This window comes from Equus caballus, chromosome 2 (genome assembly GCF_041296265.1).
Source record: "Equus caballus isolate H_3958 breed thoroughbred chromosome 2, TB-T2T, whole genome shotgun sequence".
Taxonomy (NCBI): domain Eukaryota; kingdom Metazoa; phylum Chordata; class Mammalia; order Perissodactyla; family Equidae; genus Equus; species Equus caballus.
Genome location: NC_091685.1, coordinates 126,016,527 through 126,042,457, shown reverse-complemented (window position 1 = coordinate 126,042,457; position 25,931 = coordinate 126,016,527). Strand labels below are relative to the sequence as shown.

Here is a 25,931-nt window from a genome sequence, read left to right as displayed (position 1 = left end):
TATTTTGAATACTAAAGTCCTTTATTCAACAACACAGAAATTTCACAAAAACAATTTTACTGGGCAAATTGAATGTGTTTTTTTAAAGTTTTTTTACAGTTTTGTACATGCCCCATAAGTAATTTTCTTTAATAAATACACTTTTCCAAAACTGCTTTTATATAATTGCACAAGCATACATACACCTTACACAAATATCTATTAGAAAATTCAATAGATCACTGCACAGCTCAGAATAAGAGACACCATGAAAGGAGTCCATTTGTGGCCCGTGTTCCTGAAGTATCTCTGACTGCTTGCAGTTGTGAAAATGGAACCCCTCCTAACATAGTAGCGTCTTTTATTCACTAGGAATACAGATCTCAGTGTGAAACTGCCAAATTTAATAAAAACAAAATCTGAAACATTTAGCTGTTACATGAGAACCGACGGTCTGACTCCACTGTGAATCTCGCCGTGATCAAAGGCCCACCGCGGCTTTCTGCTGAACATGTTTGACCCTGAATGGTGCTTTCAGTGAACTGCTTTCCTGTTTTCATTGTTTGATTACAGACATCACCAGCTTAAAGCCTTTATAAGCCTCAGTACTAATTGTACGGCCTACATGCCAGGGTTCTAAACGAAAGGAAGAGAAAACTTTCCTTTAGTGATCCCCTGACATTAATTCATGGGACGCCCCCGTCTCCTGCTCCCTATAAACGTGTCTAGAAGAAGGAAGCACCCAGGAGGTGTCTCTACATACTCTGACCCTGGAGGAACGCTATCCCTGTTTTCTCTCCCAAGGATGGCTACGTTTCCAGTTTGTAAACACGCCTCCCGCTGTACAGACAGGCAGAACCCCTCGAAAGCCACTTTGGTGCAAAGGCCCGCAACAGACAGGCTGCGTGATGACGCTCTTGTGACGTTAGGGTGCAGAGCGACAGCTGACGAGGAAATTGATTCACTCATGATCTCTCCCTGCCCTCCCCAACATTTCCCCTGCTCTCCCCAAATGCTGACTGACTGTAGTGTCTCATCATCTCCCCTAGAGAAGGAAGGCTCCTGCACGTTTGGACGTCTCCTACCAAGTTCTGCGTTTGGCTTATCTGATACGTAATTTTTAAGTTGTGTAGATAGTCCACACGATCTATATTGTGATTGCTGTATTGTGAATTTTCTTGGTACTGAATATGAACCATACAGTGAGGAACTATTAAAAGTTACGTTTCATTGGTATTTTAGAATCATGAAAAATGTAAACCTTTCAATCACTCCCTCAGGGTTACAATGATATGCTCTCCAAGTTCTCAGCACACGGCTTACGAGGAGGAGAACCAGAGGGGGCCGGAGGAAGACCACCTCCCTCCCTGTCTCCTTCTGTGTGCCTTACGTCACGTAAATAGAGCTTTACCTAAAACAAAGGAAACGGATGGTGTAAAAGAACAGTATCGAGAATAGACGTACGAGAATTTGTGAAAGCTGCACTCTTCCATTTCAAGAATCAACAGATTTTCTTTCATTTAAAAAACTGAACTGACATGTAAAACACCACATTTTACAATATACAGATTCATTAGTTCTTTAGGAAAACAAACAAATAAAAACACCTCAAGACCTGCAATCCTGGCACGTGTGCTGTGAAGTCTTTATTATACACCATTGTATACTGATGTTGCCTCCATGGAAGCCTGCTTCACTCTACAACAGCAATCATCATTTCCAAAAAGGAAGGAAATCTTACCGTTCAAGGGTGAAAATCAGTTTTCACTCACTTGTAATTAGCAAACTGGTTGAAAAATAAAGTAAAATAAAATAAAAATGGAACAAGAAAGAACCCATGAAGCTCTCATTGGTCCCACAGCAGAAACAGAAATTCTAACTAGAAACTTTTGAAGGAATATACAGCAAGTAGAAAGTTATCTCAGAATTAGCACACAGCGCGTCTTAGTCTGTGCTTGTTTAATTCTCGCCTGTGAACATGGAGAGGTGTCGTACACAAGGAGGTTTCCTCAGGGAGGCTGTCTGACCCTAACGGCACCTCGCTTTCACACTCCGGGCTGCGCATCCCAGTGCGGTCCACTGGCTTCCTAAGGAGCTCCCCGCCCTCACCCCAGGAATCCAGTGACGAAGCGCTCCTCCGCGGTTTTCAAAATGCCCTCTGTCGTATTATTTCCCATTCAAAGCTACAGCTAGCCTTTTAGAGGTATTCATCTGCTAGTCTCCCTAAAACTTACAGTCCTTTTCATTACTCTTTCTCTCCTCAGGTTATTTTTCTTCACATGATCCATTTTGCGAACACTTTTCAGCAGGCTAAAGGATGTCATGGGCTAAAACAGCTGCTAGCGGATTAAGAAAAAAGGTTACAGTGACATGGCAACTTCGCTGTCCATGTATTTTTGTTAAACTCTGTTTTATTCCTGAAGCTGAAAATAACCTTTATAATCTGGCAAAAAAAAAACATGAAACAAACTTCTCAGGTATCATGTCGTCACAAAGAACATTTGTCCTGTGGGGACAGGCTCAGGAACCCTAACTGCCAGAGGGAACCGCACCCCACGTGAGAAGGTGGCACGGGTCGGTGAAGTTCCAGCTCCTGTCGGGGCTGTCTGCATTCATGGAATTCCAGACTCAGCCCTGCCTCCTGAGGAAGGATGGGAACGGGAGCGAAGGAACATTCCACTGGGGGCCACTGGCCCAACTGGGAGGCTCCGAGAAAGGAAGATAAAAAGAGACTAAAAAGCCTCACTTTTGTGAATGTATCTATTTCTTTTTAACTTAAAAATATCCCTAGCCAAGCCTCAGTGCAGGAGGCCTTGATGTGTTTAAACTTTAAAACAAAACTACCCATTTAATATCATACATAGAATTAAAACATTTGGATGCATTTTATTAAGTGTTTATTTTTCCTACCCAAAAAGAGGCAAAAAATAAACAAACAAACAAAAAATACATATAGCCTATGTTGGGCTGGGAAAAAAGTCAGTCATGGATTTCTCCCCCTAAGATCTGATACTTTATTCTGTATCCTAGAAAACACTTAAAAGAAAATTGTACAACCGATTCTGCAAGTTCCAACTACCCCAAGGACCCCGCCTTGCAGTGCAACCCCGGACAAGTCCCCTACACTAAGGTTCGGGAGGCCCACCCTCTGCACAGCTTGTCTGCAAGCAACGCAAGTGCACGACCGCTACGCTAACACAGTGCTCGAAGAAGAGTGACCAGGACTCGCGTGACAGCTCCCTCAGGACACACACCGGAGGTAACCGCGGGATGCGTCGTCATCCTTTAGTCGGTAAAACTTGGCATCGAGTCTCTACGGAAAGATGCATCGGAAACACGCCTCTGCTGTGGCTGCTGCTACAAACAACTGGCAAAAATACTTAAAGCTAAAATTTATTGCTCCAGATTTAAGTCGCAGAACCATCCTGTTGTGTACAAACCGCTAATCTCCATAGATGCTCAGACGTGATTGTCTCCTCGTGTCTAAACACTCAAAATACAGGCTGCTATCTGTACAGTTTACAGTACCGAGACACACAGATTCCAGAACGAAGCATAGATATGTACTTTGCAAAGATACATGGTTTTACAGCAGGGGTTTACCCAAACTTATTTTTTACAGCCACTTTTAAAATAGACAATGACTTCACTAGAATAGCTAAATTACATCCAAGAAAGAATCAGTGTATTGAAAGGGAACAGACTGGCCAATTCCCCAAGCTCCCAAATTATTTTTATATGTCTTTTTTCTTTTCTTTTCCTTTTTTTTTTTTTTGAAGAAACCCCTATACATAAAATGAAAATAATATGTGGATATTTTCTTCAGTGGTGGACTAAGCAGTTTCTTAAAACAAGACATTAGTTTGCCCTTCACTTCCAAATGCCTTGAAAATAAGATATACTACTGCTTTAAAAGAACCATCGGAAAGCTTCGGCGCTGGGAACAGGTGTTCTCTATAAAAAAAGAGCAAGAAAACAAGGTAAGCTTTCTTTCTATGCCAAGATAAAATTAGACTTTTCTCCTTTACACTTCAGCAATATATTTAGTCAGTAATACACAACATAATGATTGGTATATTTCAACATTTAATAAAAAAAGAAATGTTCAATTTTAGAATGTTACAAAAATTAGGATATTGAATTTAATGCTAATTAACTGAATATAATGATTCAAACACATTGGTCTAAAAAACACAGGAAACACAGCCTAGAACAGGGCTAGCAGCAGAATAAAGGAGAGGTTCCAGCTGTTGACTCGTGGCAGGAAGGCCAGCCAGCAAGTTCCTTAAAGTCTCCATCTGCCACACACGCCCCATGAGAGGCTGACGGTTATAAAGCAAGGAAGCACTTGCTTTATTCTGGAGAATTTCTTTCATGGCAGGACTACAACAAACATTCCATCAGTATTACCTCTATCACTTAACAGTACTAATCTAAACATTCCTACGTACAATCTAATCAGAACTATTATGACAAAATATAGCACTATTTTAAAGTAACTGTGTTTTCAACAAATTAATGTCATATATGTGAAAAAATTTACATTAACCAATGATAGTCAATGGAGCATAACTATCCTTTTGTACCATAAAAATACTACAGTTTTCCAAAGGAGTAATAAGCTAGCACCAAAAGTATGCGCAATCCTCTTAACAGAAAGCTTACAGCTACCGTGGGTTTCTTTAAAGAGTAGTTAAGCTACTGAATTTTCCTCTATATGTTAGCATTACAGCAATTCATCACACCACACTCTTCTGTATAAAACAGTATCACATGAGTACATATCGGTACACGAGGTGCACAAGAAGCCAGGGAGGAGGAAATTCCCTAGAGGGGCGCCTGAGAGACAGCTGCCTTACCCCTCAGACCAGCCCAGCAGCTGAGTGGACTGTGAGGCGGCTGCTAAAAATAGATAAGCACATAAATTGGTATGTTGAATGTCACCAAAATATTGAGTAGGTATAGAAGAACACGTACACACACACACACACCTTGTAAACACAAAGACAACGTTAACAGCACTTGAATTTTATATTTCAGGAAATACATGAAAAATTCAACTGCAAACACTCTTTAATAATTGAGGTTAGCTTTTATTTACTTTCTTACACATAACTTATTTGCTTGACACAGTTCTACTGTAGTAATGTCATCTAAAAATAAAAGTGTATTAATTAAGATGTCAATTGAAATTTAAATGAATAAAACAACCATTTCTGAAAGCAAAGCTGCTTTCAGAATCTGTACTAAGAATAATTTTTAAAAAATTTTCCTCACAGTCAACATAACAAATTTCAAAATGACTGTGCTAAGAACTAACGATATCTAATCTAAGTTTGTGGATACTTATATACAAAACTACTTAACTTGTGAAGCATTTTCTGAAAGCACAAAAAGGTGTATTATTCCCCTTAAACAGTACTTATAAATATTTCACTCCTTACTCCTCCGATTCACCCCATTTTCTTCTCCAGCTCACTGCGGATCCCTATCATCTGATTTGGTTGGTGAGAAAAATACCTTTACCACTTTCTAAAATTAACCTTTTAATGATAAATTTAATAATTCTAAATGTTAATTACATTTATTTAATAATTTTAAAGGAATGATATGAATCATTAAGAAACACAACATAGTCATTCTAATATTCATGTTTTACACACACACACACACACACACACACATGCAATAATTGAAAACTTAGTTTATACCAGATGCTAACTTGCTGCCTGATGCCAACTAAGAATAAATTTCATGTAAGTAGGCATACTTATATAAATGTAGTCATTTTTAACAAGTTAGATCCAAGCATATCCATGCAATTACAGATTCACAAATGAAAAATAAACATGTGCATATATATTCATAGATAGTCACATTTACGTGTAGAGTACATGACATGGAGATGCCAACCTCTTCTCAGATGCCAACTGGAAACACGGCTGTAAGTATACACTTAGATAATTTTGTATCTTGATAAACACAAGATAAACAGAAAAAATATATGGGGTCTTTTTTTTAAATGAGATGAACTCCTTATGTCTTAGATATATTTTTAAATCTCTTTTCCAACTCTTTGCTCTTCCTGTGCCCTTTCCACTGCTCAATGTTATTTTCAACATTCTAAAAAAGCAAGCTTTATAAAATGTCACTTGAGATCAAAGTTCATTGTTATAAGGAAATAGATTATCACTTCTCAATGCTTTTAGCACAAAAAATTAATTAGATAATGCAAATACGATAAAAGCAGAGAGCTGGTCTCCTATCCTAACACGGTCTGTCACAAAACAGCACTGTGACGTGTACATCGCACCATGCAGACACTGAGACCAGTACCGATGCTCACATACAAGGGTGCGGACAAGCCACTGCTGCAGGGGGAGAAAAGACAAGCAGGGAAGTATTTTTCAAAACTGATTTCTCTCTTTTATTAAGATCTTCGAGGTCATAAAGCCTAAAAATGATTAGTTGGCAAATCATCTAAAATATGTAAAAAAAACTTAGCAAAACCACTAGTGCATTAACTAGAACAAATTATCAAAACATTCACCAGAAATGTGAAGTGAGCGTCCTCTAACAGTTTTATTTCTGGGTTAAAAAAGTAACAAAACTCCTCAGTTCCACAGGTCACACAAACTCAAGATGCTTAGTGAGTCTCCAGCTCAGTTTTCATCCGGCTCCCTGGAAATCTACTTCAGGCCTGGACTAAGTTCTTGTCAAGATGGGTGAAGCAACCCTGTTTTCACAGGTACAGTATTGGGCTACATTACAGGTTTTTGATTAAGTCTATTAATTTGGGAACACGTCTTCTGTAATTTTGTCAGTGAATGAGGTCGTCTTGGTAAGAAGTCCTCTATTTAAACGGCGCTGGAGCTCAGCACACCGGCGCTTGGAGTCAGCACCGGACCAGCTGCCTTTGGGTTACGTAAATTCAAGAGTCGCGTTGGGGAATCACACTCCTGGTGAGATTATACTGACTCTGGATCTCACTGATGCTCACGGGAAATCGTTATCCTCAGTGACAGGAGAGCCAGACTCCCCAGGAAGGGAAGGGTGGAGGAAAAGGACAGATTGAGTCTACCAGCATTGCTTAACGCGGCCTTGGCTGCTCCTGGAGTGTGGACACAACACGGCGGCCTGCTCCCCAGGCCCGCGAGGAGAAGGCGGCGGGCTCACTCTGCTTCTGGCCGCTGGAAAGCATCGCGTCCAAAGAATTCATGCCTACGTGAGCCAGACACAAGACTGTCAAGCTTACAGGAGGGCCTTCGGTTTCTCTCCTAGCTTTAAAAAGCGAGGCTATTTCCTTGAATAAAAGAATGACATAATCCAAGCCCAGGCAAATTTTACATTTACTCTTTAAAGAAAGGAATACAAAAATTACCAATATGTCTCTGGCAGAAATGTATTTCAGTTTGATTTTCATTAAATCAGCAATGAAGGAATAATTAAACAACCTACAATAAATAAGAATCCCAAAAGCTGCCACCTTCTGAAGTGGAGCACAATTTCCCTTTTTGGAGCCTGCTAAGCAGACGCGTGGGCTGTGGTATCGCCAGGCTGAGCTGGCGACCACGGCTCCCAGTCAAGGTAAGTCAAGTCTAACTGAAGTCACTTCCTACACGCTGGGAACAGGACCCCTACAACCCACATCTGTGAAGGTGAGTGGGACTGGCTACTCACACCTAGATACAAGAGATGAAATGCAGCACGACTCAGGACACGAGACGAAACGAATCACTTTCGATAAAGTGAGACGTGAGTTTGCAAGAGCCAACGAAAGACAACTCTGTGCTGAAATGCACTTCAGAATGCGTAGTCGTAAACTGAGACGATGACTATGACATCAGCAAATTCTGTAACCAAAGTTAAATACATCTTTCCAATATTTATTCATGTAGTTTCTAATCCCAAAATCTCAGTGATTCTCTCAGGCCCTCAGAATTCCACTGTGAAAGTGGACGGCGCTATGACAACCATTCCCAAGCTGAAGTCAGCATCTTGGGGTACCATTATTCTTACACTAATGCAAAAAATAACTTCCTATTTTCCCATTTATTGTTAATTAAAGAAATACGTCATCCAATCATTTTATGATTCCCATATAGTGATGTGAAATTGCTTTTTCCAACCAAAAGCAAAGCGATTTTGAACTGCACTAAGCCGACACAGCCTGTCGTGGCCTCCTGAAATCCTGCTCCCCTGTGAGGAGCCACCGCACGTGTCCTGACCCTGGGCACCTCAGGCCTTGAAATCGGACCCCTCCTCAAGTCCAGTCCAGCTCTGCACAGCAGAACCCGAAAAGCTCAATGAACCACTGAAATTCTGCATTAGGAAGTACGTGAATAAACATGACAAAGGATCACAGTAGGTCTCATTGCCTTTAGATATTCGACTATATTTTGTTTCAGTTTCACATGAAACTTTCAATCTTCAGGGTGTTTTGGATGAAGAAAAGGAAAAACATTCCCACTTGGAGAAATGGAAAATTGTATCATATATATAATACCGTGAATGTGAATACACACACACGCACATTAATACCAACCTTTGAATAATTAATAATTACGGTCTAAAATGATATCCAACAAATGTTAGAGACTTCTCAAAATGTTTATAGCAGAAATACTTTTCTATATCCTATTTATAAATGATATATTTTAAAAATCATAGTCAAGTAACTATAATAGAATTATTAGTAAGCACAGGTTAGCACAGGCTAGTAAGTCTGAGAGCAATTAACTTATGATGAATGATCATCTCACAGTCCAATAATATACTGTAATTATAATGAAAACAACTTTATATTTTAATAACACCTCAATTTAAAAATATGTGGATTAATACATGTAAGTATACACTGCTTCTGCTTTTTACTTTCTTGCTTTCTCCTTCTGTCCTGCTGTAATACGGACGTATCATATATGTGACGAAGGTCAAATCACTTTTTCTCTTAATTCAGATTCATTTAGCATATACCTGTGGAAGTCTTTGCTTTAACTCACATCTTATTTTGGCCATTATTCAGATGTGAACTGAAAGCAACTATGAATATTACCACGAACTGGAATATTAGACCCCTCTTTAGAGGAAAGAAAGCACCAAATAAGTAACTGGATAATGTTTAGGAACCAAGCTTTTGGAGGCCTAAAACATGATGATAAGGAGCATTCCCCCTTTTTGGGTTACAAACGGACATTTGTGGCCAGGATCTCTCTGATTAATGGTGGAGAACGGGAGATGGCTTTTTCTTGCGTATTGACTTTCTGTGGGTTGTTGCTCCTGCTGTTCCTTCGGCCTCGAGAACACGAGGGCTCCCCCTCTCCCTACCCCACCCCATGGGCACACCACCCTCCCCACGGCCACTGTGACGGCCTGACTGTAGAAGGCAAGCGGGGCTCGCTTCTGTAAATGGAAAGATGAGGTTACAAATTATGTCCCAAAGCCGCTAAGTCAATTCAACATGGTGGTCGAGCCAGAGAGGAAAAAAGCCGTCCAAAGGGGAATCCACGTCTGGGGCTGGCTGCATCACGCAGGGAGGGAAGTAACAGATTAACACGAGGATTCACGCTGGTCCAGCATGACCAAAGGGCGCCCACCCTTGGCTCTGCTCTCTACTGTCTCCACTGGATGTAGGCGGGTCCCCTGACTAAGGCTGCAGGAGACGGTATTGCAAACAATTTTGGGAAAAACACTTCAAACCACTTCATTTCAACAAATGAGTAAATTTATTATGTATAAATGGGTAGTTTAGTGATTAAAAGGTTCTTGGACATACAAAAATAAACTATAATAGGATGGTGCCCAGGTAAGCAGAAAGAGGAAAAGTTTTCAAGATCCATAAATTAAAAAGGTGTTTTTGAAAAATTACTTTATATATATATAATATATTATTTTTAACCTTACGTATAAGAGGAATTGTGAAAGGAAATTAAAAGTAAAATTGAGATCAAAAAGGCAAAAGTTAGGTTAATAAAATCAATACTATATTGTCAAGAATGATTAAAGTATTTAGAGTTCATTTTATATATGTCCATATGTTTATATGTCTTTTATGGATATACATGTATAAATGATCATGTGATAGATGAATCTGAATGAATATATGTACATATATGGCAGAGACAAAGGTTAAATAACACGTCAGTCCACTAGCTCCTGTCGGGAGAATGGTGCCTCCAGGTGAAATGGCTGCAACCAGCTACTGGAAACAATCGCTTTCTTTCCATGACCAGTTGCTGAGCGATTTTGAAAATTTTGGTTAATTCTAAAGCAGGCAGTGAACTGTCTCATTGTTTTATTGGCGAGAAGAAGAACCATTCATGTAGAAGGTGAGGAAATGCGAGGTCATTTAAAAAACATGAAGAGGTGATTTTTAGAACTATGGAAGCTATGATTTGGACAGCTTCCACCTCATACTCAAATAAAATACAGCAGTTACCCCACCTCTAGAAGCAGTTCAAACTATGGTGCTTCTCTTTGATTATTATAGATCTGAGAACCTGAGAAATATTCATTTTTTCTATACCATATAAAAAGTGAAAATAAGTTTAATGAATTTCTTCTCTTAAGCTAAGTTCTATAACATGGTGGATGCAGTCGCTGAACTTCACTTGGTCCAGAATCTTCCATCACAAAAGTCCAACCACTGAGACAGATCCAGCCTTGAGACCAAAGCATGTTTTATGTCCACGAAGTACTTAGAGGAATTCAGAGAAAATCCCAAACATTTCAGTTAATTGGATGCTATCCTCAAAATAATGTACTTGGTTAAAATTAAATTTCTAAGAAGAATATGTACCTTTTGGAGTATTTCTAATTTTTTTAATAACTGCAATTGCCATCACAAGGAATGCTCAGATTCACAATCATTCTGACCTTTTCGTCACTCTCCTTAATTTTGTTTTTAAATAATAAAAGTAAAAGGTACACAGTCAACAGTGGTTAGAATTTAATTTTATCAAGATGTTACACGTTACTTAGCTCTTTAGAGTGAGATCACGGTTGGCCTCCCTCATTAAGAGGACAGACACTCTCAACGTCATCCAGGACCAACATCAGCACATCTGATGCTGGAGCAAGACCTGAGGCTCTAGACTCAAGCTCTCCTCAGGGAATGTCACGTACTTCTTCTTTTTCCCCGAGTATCACGGGCTCCATCTTTGTGTAAACGTAGCCACTTTCACATAGTTAACTAACGGCAGAGTAAATTAAAAAGCCTAAGGTTTTTTTGGCATAGAATTTAGAAGCTGTAGGGATTAATATTCTTTTCATCATTTTTCTGGAGTCTTTTCTACATGTGCAATTCTGTATTTTCCAGGAAGACTTCCTTACAAGCACTTAAAAATGACACACATTTGTGAACAGCTAGCTGCTTATGGATGTTGGATGACTTCTGTCTCGATAAACACCATCATTAAGGTTGACCATTAGTTTTCCCATCCTGGCCTTTCTGTTTCTAATTGCAGACTGGAAAGAGTTTTTCTGTCTTTTTCTTTTTTCTGTGAGTAAGATTGGCCCTGAGCTAACATCTGTGCCCTTGTTCCTCTGTTACGTATGTGGGATGCCTCCACAGCATGGCTTGACAAGTGGTGCACAGGTCCACACCTGGTAACTGAACCTGTGAGCGTGCTGAACCCAACCACTGCACCACTGGGCCAGCACAAAGGAATTATTTTAAAAATAAATTAAAAGAAAAAATAAACTAGTTAGTTTCCCTGAAAGCATTTTTTTTCCACTACAGTAAATGAAAAGAAACAATGATGAATGCTTCCAGCAGGTCTAAGGCCAGACTCGTGGCATCTTTCCAAAAATTTTGAGACATTAACCATTTCCACTAATTTCTTATTTAAACCAGATTCAAGAATACGACCTTGAGCAGGACAATCCTTTCTGCCAACATCTCCTTCCTGACTTTCCTTTAATATGTAACACTAGTCTGCCCTCCCTGCCTCCTCCCTGGTCCCCATCCCTCGTCCACTTCCCCCTCCCTCCCCTCCTCCTCTCTTCCTTCCTCCCTTGCTTCCTTCCTTGCATTTCTTTCTCTCAATAAAACTCTTTCTCTTATTCAGGTCAAACAACGGTTTCCAGCACTTTGTAAAATATGCTTGAAAGAACAAGTCATACCATAGATTCTCCGTACGTTTAAATGTTCAAGGCAAGTACTTTTTCTCCTCATCCCTCAACCATTCTGGAGCACTAAGAGAAAACACAGCTGCACCACGTCACAACACGAGGCAGCCAGGCAGGGATCAGACAGCAGCCTGCATTTCGTACCTAGATCTGGGGAAGAACTCGGCAGAAGCTCTTCAAGGCATCCCAAACCTTTTGAATCGGCATGAGACTGCCTCCAGGGCTTTCTAAAACTTCAGTTATATCATTTTAAATGTGTCCATTTCTTGGGCTATGAATTAAGATGTAAGCAGTGTCTTGGACGAAGGGCTAAGATGTAGAGTTAGGGAATTACATGAGTATTGAAAAAAGGCAGGTTAGAAATAAAGAAAAGGTTGAGCCCCTTAAAGCTGTGGGTCTGTGTATCCACAGTGCTTAATAACAGCTCCTACCTCCAGCTTTACTAAATTGAGCTGAATTTATCAGAGGTTGACTATGTGCTTAGGAATATACCATGTGTTCATGAATATGAAGCATGGTTGTAGACCTGCCTAGGAGAAAGAAGGGCACTATTCGTAGGAAAACATTTAAATTGTACACTATCTCGTTAACATTGTTCATTTACAAATGTAGTTTCTTTCCTCACTACAGACGTGTTCAGTGTTGTTGTCACTGAGCTAGTGTTTTTCAAACTTTTTTGACTGCAGCCAGCAGTCAGAGATAACACCCTACATAGCAGGCGAGTCCACGCACGCATGCACATCTATGTCCACACACGAACCTGAAACAGTTCCACACGTACATTACTGCACGGGATGCACGCCTGTGCCTGCTGTTCCTCTCTACTCTAGCCTACTCTCCGAATGTCCTGGGGGTGAGCCCGCAGCCGGCTTCACAGACCCTAGTGTGCTCTCACCTGCAGTTTGAAAAGAAAGCTCCACATCAGACAGTTAACGTATTCACATCAAGAGGATCACAAGAGGAAAACCCAAAACCATTCCACTCCATGATGAGCTTAATCTCCACGCAGCAGCTTTACAGAGAAGATCCAATGTATCTTCTTGGGGACAGAAAAGGCCAGTCTTCTCTATTTTGCTTTTCATGGATGAAAACCAGAGCACATACTATTTAACATTTACTAGAAGATTCCACATCTTCTCACCTCTCATCCATCTACACACCACTAAGAATTTCATCTCTTTTCTTTATTCTTGATTCCACTAAAACCATCACCAATCTCATCTAACCTATAAAGAAGATCATTTCCCAGAGAGAAGCCTTTCCCCACACAGTTATTTTTCTGCCACTGACTCACCATCACTCATAATCATCATTTCCACACAATTAAATTTATATAGCCTATTATTCTTTTAAAGATTTATTTTATCTCCTTTCACTCTGTGAGGCTTTGGGGAAAATACATCTCCTCCAGAATTTGCTAGATTTGCTGAAATACACAGAAATGCCCATGACTCTCCCTGATCTATAAACATACATCGCGGTCTCTTCTCGTCCTACTTGTTCTCTCTCCTTTTGATACTATCTATCACCTAGGTTGTTGTTTTTAAGCCCTTGAACGAGAAAAGGCACTTTCAGCACAGTTTTCCCTATAGGTTGACATTTTTCTTGACTTTCTCAGGAATGTCCTCTGAAATGTGAACTTAGCTGCCAATGAGACCCAATGGGATCCCATTTTTCACCCATCTTGGAAGTATCCTCCTTTAGCTACACTTTGGAATAATTCTACCAAATGTTTCAAAGGTGTAAGCAAAAACAGTAGCATCAGCTATAACGCAATCTGTGTTTCCTTGTCTCTGATTCAGCTCTAACTCCACTGAAGGTGGGCCTCAGCTCTGATTCCTAAACCAGTGGTATCGAGTCAAGTCATGAAAACACTATCTTCCCTCTTCTTACAGTTTCCACTCTCTAGCAAACTTCTCCAACTGCTGAAGCAAAGTGCACACCCACTCCTGTCTCGACAAGGCTCCTTCCAGACACCGCATGTGTCCTGGCTTGAACAGTCCTTTCTCCTTTGTTTTCAACGCTTTCTTGGTGAGTATTCCAGATCTTTTAGGGATTATCACTATTTTCTCCCAAAGTCCACCAGTCTTTTCTATTACTGTGCACTAACTTTCTTCATTTCATAAATACTCTCTTCTTATTAAAAAGAAAGCTCTGCTTAGTCACTTCATTTTTTATCTCAAAACGTAACTGTTTTGTTTCCCACACACACATCTTCCAAAACAAAAGTAACTCAACAATTTTATAATATTTGTTAAATATGTCTTCCAACTAGAATTCATAAGCATGTAACCATTTCTCTCTTACAACGATTTTCTTAAACAAACTAATTCACATTTATAATAACTCTCTGTGTCTGTCCAAATCAAGAAAATAGCAGCCAAACAGAGGTGCTGAGTAAGTGAAACACACGAACACTCAATTAAAAGATACTGAAAGTAGTGGTGGCGGCGTGCCCTTGGTGAGGGAGGAGAAGGCACCGCCTCATCCACGCGGCTCAGCACAGTGACCGACTCCACCAGGAACAAGAACAAGGAAAACGTGTTTATCAGGTTCATCTCTCTCCAAGTGATTCGAGCCAGATCTTTGGTAAAGTGAATGATTAAAACATATATTCAGAAAACACAAGCCACAAAATAGTCTCCTTGAGCTTTAATTCCTGAAAACTGTAAGTTACCTGTTGGTGTACTGAATTATCTGTAAATATAATTATCTTCTCTACCTTTTTTTTTAAAGATTTTATTTTTTTTTCTTTTTCTCCCCAAAGTCCCCCGGTACATAGATGTATATTCTTCGTTGTGGGTCCTTCTAGTTGTGGCACGTGCGACGCTGCCTCAGCGTGGCTTGATGAGCAGTGCCATGTCCGCGCCCACGATTCCAACCAACGAAACACTGGGCTGCCTGCAGTGGAGTGCGCGAACTTAACCACTGGGCCACCGGGACAGCCCCTCTTCTCCACTTCTTGTTGATGATTTTAAAATAGCCACAAGAAATTGCACAGCATCTTTACATGTGCAGAGAACACTAACCTGCATACAACATTTGAAGTTGTAAGGTAGGTTGATACTGTCATCCCCATTTCATAGACGAGGAAATGAAGTTCAGAGAAGTCATGCTGATGGACCTAACGTTATTCAACTGGCCAGCCACTTGACACAAGCGGACTTCCCACAACCTGTCATCGAAATGTGGCCGCTTGGCCCAAATATAATTTTTATTTTAAAATAAACAAAAAGCCAAGAAACTAGTAGTATGTTTTCTGAATATAATTTATATTTGGTTTAAATCAGCCCCCAAAATACATCTTTAGTATTAGTTCTTTTAAAAAGTAATTGTTCCCTGTGCCATTTTCTTTGGAATAAGAAATGTAACATGCAGTAGATGGGTTAAATACTAAGAAATAGAAAAACAGAAAAAAATTATTAGGCTCCCTCCCATACCTGGCTATGCATTCTTATGCTCTTACAATAAATTAAGAGAAAGCCCTGAAGTTTCACAGAGGGAAAATACTTCTCGTAATGTTTTAGAGCAGAAGTTAACGCGCCTGCTGGGGTCCCTTTGGACCCCGCAGAGCTGAGCCTCACATTATTAAACGGCTGTCGCATCTGAGGTGCGGCGCAACATAACTCAATAAGCAACAGGAAGCACGGGACGCTGGATGGAGGGAGGTGTTGTGATTACCCTGCAGAGTCAGTCAGTCTCAAGACAGGTGTCTGCACGCGAGGGAACCAGACAGCCTGGAGGACAGGCCGGCCTGAGCCCCTCCCCCACGGCCTGAGGCTTCAGAGGAGAGAGGGATGCGGGAAGAAAAAGCACGTCAGGATGGAGCAGACGCACAGCAGCACAACAGCTTCAAAATTCACACTGATTACAAAAAATACTTTCTTGAAAACAAGTTTTTGTAAAAAATGATGTTTTCTAGAGTGTTCTACTTCCCCTGCCAAGATCCTCTCATTCTAATCAGTGACTGAAAATTACACTTACAAAAATGAAAGATTTTACCATTATTTGGAGTTCTTTATTGCTTTCTAAAAATTAATCTAAAAATAAAAGGAAAATTAAAAGAGAAGTAGTCCTTTCTCCAATTCGTATATTTACATGGTCCTTTCAATAAATCTTGAATTTAACCCATTAATTTAATTAGATATTTTTATATGATGAACACCAGTTTATTTTGAATATTTTGTATAATGTGATTAAAAATAAATGTAATAAACAGAAGCACATCACTTGTGAAATTTATTGGATAGCAGGACATTTTGTTATGCTTTTTCAAAGCAAAATTAAAAGGTGAGCTGTTTTCTGGTAAAAGGGAACTACATATTTAGACAATCTGACAATTGAGGTTGAACAGTAAGTTCTAAGAGCAGCAGCTACTTCAGACTCCAGCCTATTCCTGGGGATTCTCAGAGAGTTTTATTTGTATCCAGACAGAATATTCCAGGAGTGTCTCCAGGGCCACCCCACATAGATCCTCAGTCTCCACCCCGGTAAACTGGACCAAAATGGGGGAAATGCCCATCCTGTTTGTACCCCTTTCAATTTTCAGTCTTACAGACTGTTTTATTAAACTGTTCTGTATTTATCGTTGTCTAAGTCCGACTATGCAAAACTCCTACCTATTCACCCAGGAAAACTTGGTTCAGACTAACCAAAATGTGCAGCAATAGATCCGTAATCACCTCATTAAAGTTTAAAACCAAGCAGCTCTTACTTCCCCTCTCACAGACACACACTTTCCCTTCTTCTTTAAAATCGCCAAGTATTTTTATCCAATTACAGTCTAAAGTTTGTTGTTGTTTGTTGTTGATTCATTTGGATTCTTTCTTTGTATTTTGTTTGATGATGGTTGAATTTGAAACAAACATTCTTAGACGATAATTTACAAATGGATTTGAAACACTTTTATTTTACTCTTTCTAATTGCCATTCAAAGCATTGCTTAGAATTTACATGATATTTGGATGGGTGGGAGTATTACTGTAATTTAGGAATTATTAAAAAGGTATGGTCCTTCTAAAAACAGCTTTGACTACCTTGTATTAAATCTAGTGATGGGAAGAAAATTTTGCTGGATTTGCGCTGCCATTTAATGTCTTGGCCACAAATCTATTTTGTGACTTTAGCCAAAGCTGAACTTTTCTGAGGTTTTTTCTTATCATTTATGAAATTCAGGATCTTTTCCCTACATTATTTCTATCTTACATTCTGGTGTTAACATACTATCATTTTGTTTGAATTTAGTGAAAAGTTTCCTCTTTCTCTTTGATAATTATATATTTGCATTTTCAGATTAAAACAAAAATTTTTATTTTTACACTGGCATGTTTTTGATTCTTGAAACTAAAAATTGAAAACTCGTTTTTAAATTACAATATGAAACAACAAACTGGTAGATGTTTTAACTGAAGATAGGAAACATTTGTATTTTACGTATAAATTTTTTTAAAGTCACCAAACTTGAAAAGTAATTTTCAATTATTGACTGTTTTTATTAGGTAACCATACAGACTGAGTATGAGTGACACCCTATATCATGTATGGTCTACAAATGAATTTCTTCAGGAAGATGGTGCCATCTTCCCTCACAAACTGCAGACAACGCTTTGTCCAGAATTTTACAATTGCCATCTGGGTGGCCGGGCTCTTAGAACTTAACGGCATATATATGAAGTGTGTCCCTTTCCCCTAAAACTTCTTCTAAGTCAAGTTATCAAGTTTGGGGCACTATCTGGATGTTTTCCACCAAACCTGTTAGAAGCTCAACGCAACAAGTGTAAACTTATTGTTGGCCTGCACATTCAACAGATAAATTTTAAAGAGAGAGAAGAAAAGAAAGAGAATGGAATTGTCCTTTTCCTGACTTTCCAGTTTCTCAGTCCCTTCCCTATAATGTGCCCCTTTCAGGTCCCTCTCAGACTTGTGGGAAGCCTTTAGGGGCAGCCTGCAACTTGCAGCAGAGCCCACAGTGGGGGCAGGGAAGCCTCCTGAGGCACTACCTACTAATGTAATTCCATAAATCAGCTAATGGGAGAGAAACCAGATCTGTGTGGTCTCTAACGCTGTCCCACAGAGATCAATCATGTCACCTGAACAATGTTGAGGAACTAAGAGGCTGGGGTTGCCCATGAGACAGTTTTATCCCTTGAGCCATATCGGGTTGGGATATTTTAAAAAGTTAGATCTTAGTATCAGAAATGTAACTGCTGTGAATATAAAAACTGAAAGATTACCTTTGTATGAGACAAAGTGCTATTATGTAACTTCTTATCATAAAATATAACCATGTTTCTTAAATATCTGGAAACTTAATAGTGATCATTTAGGATACAAGTTTCTGAGATAAGTTATGTCACACAAGCAGCATACAGCATTTGTAATAACTGCTTTGAATAATTAGTGATGATTTTTTAATATAGTAATTGACTAAATGAACAGTGTTACATGCAAACAGACAATGCACAATATCACAGAAAAGCTAAATTTGTTTTGTGTGTATTGTTATCATCTGGAATATCATCCAGGTGGTGATTTCATAAACATATTTCTAAGGCATTAAGATGCTCTTAACATGAGACCAAGCAGGAAAATGTGGAAAGAAGTAAAGCTGTTGTAAAAGGAATGCCAGAAGGGAGCCTTAGAAAGCATGGGCAATCCATGGGAGTCTGTCTTAATTCTCACCCTGAAAATCTGATTATGCCTCCAGACTTTGGAATGAGAATAAGTCAAAGGGAAGAAGGGCACATGAGGTTTGAAGTAATAAATAAGAATATAAGTAATGATTATGATCCTGATATTAATTAGTGTCCATAATTTACAGCCAACGAATCTTAACTACAGAGCTTAGATCTGAAATCCACAGGTAATATCCACGATGAATCCCCCATCACTATCCTCAGCTTGGGAGTCTATCTGATCTCTAATACATCTCCACAGATGACGATAAGTTGCAGGAGCCAAATTAGCAAGGGAAGCAGGTCAGCAGGGGACTTTGCACTGACCCGCAACCACCGTCCCAGCTGTGGTTCAGTCATGTAAACCCTGCCACTCTGACAGGCGACCAGCTGGTTTCCTCCAACCACAGCCGGCTATCACACGTGTGCTTAAGGCAATCACGCTGCCATGCCTTTTTCAATGGCCTAGATAGAATCTTAGCCAATTAAAGAAAAAAACCTTTTTCTTTCTTTCTGCCAAATAGCAATCCACTAATAATCTTAGCCTTGACCCAGGACCCAGTCTCTGGGAGGAAGTGATGTGGCTGGGAGAACATCTTCAGAGGGCCCCACAGGGAGAAATTTGTTGCCCTCCCATCCACACACCACCTTCTGAAGATCAACAGAACTTTGGTACACATGGAGTTTAAAAAGAAGAAAAACCAGTACTATGGGGTCATATGTGATCAAAATGCCTAAGGATTTTAAATATCACAACAAGTTTGTAGGAAAACTATCAAAAGACAAAAAAAGGAAGAAATTTATGAAATTTGTTTAGACGAATAACTCAGCATAGAAACGTGTGCAGAAAACCCATTGGTGCTCACATTAAGCTCCTTCAGAATGGTTACATACTAAATAAGTCAGAAGGAACTATTCAGTGGTCCTGTCCACTAAGTGGGATACAGGCCGTGCCCCGGGCCTAGCCACGGACAAGGCCCACCAGCAACATCAAATCTACAATTCTAGATATTATCCTTCAAGAGGAAAAATAAAACCCATAGTCCTTATCAATTGGGCATTACCAGGAAATTTCAGTATGAACTGAATTTTAATTTCCCATGGGCCTTAGAGATCTAAAGAAATTACAAAAAATTAATCCAGAAAAGAGAAGTCAAAAGCTAAAAACTAACTTTTGCTAACTAGGAAAACACACGGGCCTGTATTTTTATAACAGTTACCATCTTTGCTTAAGTAGAGTTGCCAAAGGAAATGTAATAAACCACCCTGGAGTAAAGTCAAACTTCCGACAAAGAGATGGGCTTTCTTATAAGGAGGAATATATGCAATATTTTGAGGGAACTGATTGCAATCAATAATGAGGTCAATATAACAACTGATTTCTTTGGAATCCCCAAGTGCTATTTGCTCTGATGTATGTTAATAAAATAAGAAAGAATCTGTATCTTACTTGTGTTCACACTTGCAACAAAGATCTTTCAGTCTCCTCTTTCACCCATTTAAAGACCAGTCCTTCACGGAGGAAACTCCTGTGAGCACTGCTCACAATGTTTTGAAAGAATTTGAAGAAAGCGCCCCTCCGATGGTCACTTCTGAGAGCCACTCCCACTGGACCACCCAGCCCACAGAATACTGCCAACCGCTAACTCACCACCTGCGTTCCCATGTATCTATGAACATCTAGCCATCCACTCTGTGAAATTTATCAAGGGGCTGAATAGGATTCCTTGTCCGTATTTCCTTGCTAAATATACCACCAAAACCATTTACCTGTGATTTCCCATTTTCATTCTTTTTGTTTTGATCAGGTTCCATATGAAACTCCCATCAAACACATCAATCTTTGCATTTAATGTAAGTAAGAGCCTAATTTAACAACTTTAGTGATAATCTGTACATTGTCTGTTTTAAGGACATATGGGAAAAAGAAACTGTCACTGACCACATAGAGTATCAACCAAGACTGTGCTTGGCGTATAGAACCATTTTGTGACCACAAAATAGTTACCTTGTCAAATGCAGAGCCCAAAGGAACTATTTTTTGGTAACCAAGTTTTAGGAATCATCCGTTTCTGAAACTATGTAAAAACAGTTCTTAAATAAACTTACCATCACCTGCCCCAAATGAACTAATTGTATCCTTTTACTCTAAGTCACATCTCCTTAAAAACTGCAGGTGGTGTTCGGTTTTCCATACTATTTCTGCTTTCTCAAAAAATGCCAGATACGCAGAAAATAAAATGAGAAAGAGAAACATTTTATCACCAGGAGAAGAACTACTCTAGAAGGGGGTAGAAAATCCCCCCCTGAATCCGTGTTTTTCAGCCTCAATGCTTACGCTGTGTGTGTGCGCGCCCGTGTGCGCGCGCGCGCGTGAATGGGAACATGGGCATGTGTGCACTAACTGTGTCTCCACTGTTACAACTGGGCCACTGATAAGTCTCTCCCAACCAGTAAAGGTAGAGAGAATGTCACGTGTGCAATGCTTTGGGCAGAGATGCTTTCAAAAATAATAAGGGGGCGGGGGCAGTCAAGCCACCAAGGGAAATTGTTGCCCATACTGAACGTGAAACTTGCGATTTTTCAAACCACTTACATTAGATTTCCCCCCGAGGCAAAAAGCGCGGGAGGCGGGCGGCTCCCCGCGCAGCGCACCGGGGAGGGCGGCGGGGCCCGCCCCCCGCGCCTCCGCCTACAACTGCGCCTCGCCCCCCGCAGGAGGCTGCAGGATGGGGTACTGCGTCTTGAAGGCCGACAAGAAGCCCTGGAGGGGGGGGGAGAGCGGGGTGAGGAGGGAGGGGGGCAGACTGGGAAACAAGAAATCATCTCCTCTGACCTCTAGCGAAGCGCCAGGTTTTTTCTTGAGCTCTTCGCATTTCCTGAATTTGCAGATCTGGTGTCCCGTTTTGCGGTTCCTGCAGCTGCTGCAGACGCCGCAGTTGATGAGCCGCTTGCAGGGCACGCACACCCCGCAGCGCTTCCTCTTCTTCTTGGCGGGGTTGGCCCCGCCGGCGCCCCCCGACGACGACGACGACGACGACGAGTGGCTCTGCGGGCAGTCCGCCAGGTTGGCGATCTGGAACGCGCTGTCCGTGACGGCGGCCGAGGCGGCCGCGGGGGAGGGGAGCGCCGTCATGACGATGACCCCCGGGGGCAGCGAGAGGCCGCCCAGGGCCGGCAGCGCGGAGAAGGTGCCCACGCGCTCGGGCAGGTTCATGATCTCGGCCTCGGCCGCGCCGCACTTGAGCTTGTTCATGCACTCGCCCGCCAGGGGCCTGCAGTGCTCGGGCGCCAGGCCGGAGAGGAAGTTCGTGTTCGCCATCTGCAGCGCCGGCTCGGGCGCGCAGCCCGCCTTGCCCAGCCGCGGGGAGTCGTTCCGGTGGTGCACGGGGGTCCGGCCGCCGCCGCCCCCCGCGCCGCCGCCGCCGCCGCCGCCGCCGCCCCCGCCCGCCGGGAGCCCCGCGGAGGAGGCGGCGGGGGCGGCGGCGGCGGCGGCGGCGGAGGAGGACTTCCTGCCCGCGCCCGCGCCCCCGCCCCCGCCGCCCCCGCTGCCCCAGAGCATGGCGGTGGCGGCGGCGGCGGTGGCCGCGTTGTCGCAGCTCCAGGGGGACATGCCGATGCGCGCGGCGGCCGCGGCGGCGGCGGCGCTGCCCGGGAAGATGGGGGTGGTGATGCGCGCGATCTTGGCGGCCTGCGGGAAGGCGCCCCCGCCCGTCTTGTAGAAGGAGCTGGCGAAGGAGCGGTAGCGCTCCATCTCCGAGTTGTAATCCACAAGGCTGTTGAGGGCCCCCTCGGGCAGGTGGCTGTCCTTGGGCAGGCCCGGCGCCTCCGGGCTCGGCCCGGGCTCCACGCAGACGTTGGTGTTCATGGCGCAGGGCGGGAAGAAGGGGTGCAGGGTGGAGGTGGGGACCGCCCGGGCCGACACCTGGGTGGGGGGCGGGGCGGGGAGGGGGCGATGGTGTGGGGGGCGAGGCGGGAGGGGGGCGGGTCCGGAGGGGACCGCCAGGCGAGGACGGGTTTATTCCTCTCTGGGGCGCATTTCCACAGACGGAGAATTCCCAGGCTGCGTCTTCTTTTGCATTATCCTCCAACTGTTACAACTAAAATAAAGAAAGTCATTCCAACGAGCTGCACGAGGAAGAAGATTAAAAATAAACAGCCCCCTGACTATCCCCCCCCCCCCGCCCGCAGACCCGCAGACACCCAGAGCTCCCACATTCTTTCTCGGCTCGTTTGCATAACAATCAAGACGTGACCCCCCCTCCCCTCCCCCACGCTCCAGCCCTGCTCCCTCCCTCCTGCGGCTCCCCGCAGCTCCTCCCCCTATTCTTACAGCCCTCCTGAGAAAATATATTAATAGCCGGGATACCCGGGGAAAGAGGAAAGACGGGGTGCCCGAGGCCGAGCGAAAAGGGCAATTGGAGCGCTAAAGACATGCAAATCAGGGGTGCGAGGGCGGTACCACGGATCACAGAGGGCAGTTAAACACGATGAAATGTGTGAACAAGTGCTACCCGGGCATGCAAATGCTGCAAAGTGGAAGCAGCAATAGCCCTACGAGGAAAATGAACAGGAAATTAGCGAACGAAGTCCTGGGAAAGTCCACAATGCACCCGAGGATCAACTGCGGGCACACACAATGCCGCCGAGAGCTCAGGGCGGCCCGCAGACAATCCCGACCAAGGAGCAGGGAGAAAGGACGACCAGCTGCCACAGTGTCCTTCTGTGTCTGATCCCAGCACAGCTGGCTCTGTGAGGGTCTTAATTCAATGGACCAAGGACAGGTCCCAATTGTACAAGACATTTGGTGCTGGGGCTTGGTGGGGGCAAGAGGATGGTGTTCTACTTGTTTAAAAGAAAGAAAGAAAGAAAAGAAAGAGGGACCAGATACAATTTTTTAAAAATAATACATTGTTACAGGTTTTGAACCAAGTGCCTGCGGCCTCTGTGAGAATATTCCCCATCATTCCTCACGGAGATCCTGTCTCCTCCTCAGACAAGAGGAAAGCATGGGGTTGCTTTTAAAAGGATCTCTCAGAGTCACTGGGTTTTACATTGAATAAAAGAGGGGGGGGGGTCCCTTAAGGTGCTGTTCACCTAAAGAAATAATCATTAAAACGATTTTTTTCTTTTGCTCTTTTTAGGACGAAAGTCTAACGTGAACTGGGCATTTGCATTCATCCCTTTGCTTACAGGCCATTATTATGCTTTAGGAAGGGGTATTTTAGTTGTTTATTCCAGAGGGAGAGGTACATCACAGCCTTTTATAAGAAGTAAAGCAAAGACATAGTGTATATTAACCTAAAAAACCAGTTTCTTTGTTTCCAGATTTTTTTGGGCCAGAATATCTTTTTGTGACATGTTTTGAAGCCCATGTTTTGGTCTAGGATGTGATGTTCAGGGGATTCTAAATGGGGGCCCAGTAGTCTCAGGCTGAAATATTCTGTTCAAAATGGATATCAATTATAGTAATTATGCTTATAATTAGATTAATGAACCATTTATGCCCAAACTCCAAGTGCACAAACTTCAAGACCTGCTGAGGAGTGCCCTAAGAAGAGGGGTGTATGTAAACAAATGCCTGTTCGGCAAAGTAATCAAGATAAGGAACCTCACCCCAGGCTGGATTAGAAGCTGGCGGGCACCTTTCAATCACAGCAAGTCCCTAATCACTCAGGGACCTCCTCTGTGGTTCCCGCAGGAGGGAAAACGGCTCCCTCAGAGGTCTGGTGGCGATACAAAGGGTGCCCCCAAAACGCTCCCGGCTAAATATTCCTGAGGCAGGGGAGGGGGAGGGGGAAGACACAGCAAGAATATGCATACAGCTTCAGTCTCTGCGAATCACATTGTAACGGCAAGACCATCATAACTGTTACTCAGTAAAAACTAGTTATGCCAACCATGCATCAGACATCATCACATCTAGTGGAGGGAAGAATTCCAACATTGTAATCTTTTGACCTTGTTCCAAATAAGAATTTATATCCCTTTTCAGAGTATTAGAGTGGTGTTTCCAGACAGAAGCCTCCCTTGCTTTTCTTATTGCCATCACCTCCCCTTCCTCCCTCAAGGTTTAATGCCACCAGAAACTGTAGAAAATGATTGTGCCCAGTATCCAGGTCATTATTGTTTAATCAATGCATCTCTGGAGCATGAACAACGTACCTAGGCCACAGCTATTGTTTGGATTTTCTTTAAAAAACAAAATAAAACACACACAAATAACTGTAGTCCTGTTCCAAAGCTAAATTAGACGTCCATTCTTCATGATCCTGGTTTGCCTTCAGACAATGTGACTGTACATGCCTCATATTGTACGTCTGGTCTACCAGAGACACAGAGATCAAAGGTCACATTTAACATTCAGGAGGAGGGGCGGGTGCAGATTAATTAATAAATTAATACAGCGACGCCTTTTATTGCTGGAGTCCAGCATTAATAATCTACTTTTACAATCCCAACGGACAGCAAACATTTAAGAGAAAAAGCCAGAGAAAGAGAAAGAACAATCACTTACCAGCCTCTTTTTATTTGGGGAGCCTTAGAATTTGCAGACGCTGCCAGTCTGCCTTTAATTAGTTGCACATCACCCCCTAACACAAAGAAACACAAATCCAGATGTGTCTTGGCAGCTCCCCATTACAACTTTAATACTTGTAAACAAACTGTGGGGGGGGATAAATAAATATGCGGATCAAAAAAAAAATACCTGTAAATGGCTTTTTTTTCTTGTTGCAGAGAGAGGAGGAGGAGATGGTGCTAGTGGTGGGGGCGGAGGAGGAGGAGGTGGGGAGAGGAGAGCCGCTGTGAGTGTGTGTGCGAGCGGCTGCTCTCGGTGGTCTCTGCTCTCCCAGCGCGCTGCTCGCCGTCCGCCCGCAGTCGCCGTGTGCGCGGAGGGAGGGAGGGCGCCGAGTCTCCCCTCGCTCCCTCCCGCTCCCTGTTTGTGTGTGTGTCTGTGTGTGTCTGTGTGTGTGTGTGTGTGTGCGCGCGAGGGTGCGCGCGGGGTGCGCGCGCGGTGCGGGGGAGGGGCGCGGGGCCCGGGCGGGGTGGCGCCGAGGTGAGGACGCAGGACGCGGACACCTGCCGACGATTGGCTGCGGGTCCCCGGGACCGCGGGAGGCGCCCCCACATCCTCCGGCGCGGAGGCCC

The 25,931-nt window shown here is 42.7% G+C and overlaps 1 protein-coding gene across 4 annotated transcripts; it reads right to left on the bottom strand.

Moving 5' to 3' along the window:
• CXXC4 (CXXC finger protein 4) lies at positions 1–25,931 on the bottom strand. 4 transcript variants are annotated; one of them, XM_070259824.1, is made up of 4 exons: positions 25,492–25,916; positions 25,300–25,375; positions 21,619–22,882; positions 1–3,933 (listed from the first exon to the last, which is right to left on the bottom strand). In XM_070259824.1, exons 3-4 carry the CDS (start codon positions 22,648–22,650, stop codon positions 3,889–3,891), a joined length of 1,077 nt encoding a protein of 358 aa, XP_070115925.1. In that variant the 5' UTR covers positions 22,651–22,882; positions 25,300–25,375; positions 25,492–25,916; the 3' UTR covers positions 1–3,888. The 4 variants fall into 4 exon arrangements, with proteins under 4 accessions (XP_070115925.1, XP_023492568.1, XP_070115926.1 ...); XM_023636801.2 differs by lacking the exon at positions 1–3,933 and adding an exon at positions 4,046–7,200 and having other exon boundaries at positions 25,492–25,931; XM_023636800.2 differs by lacking the exon at positions 25,300–25,375.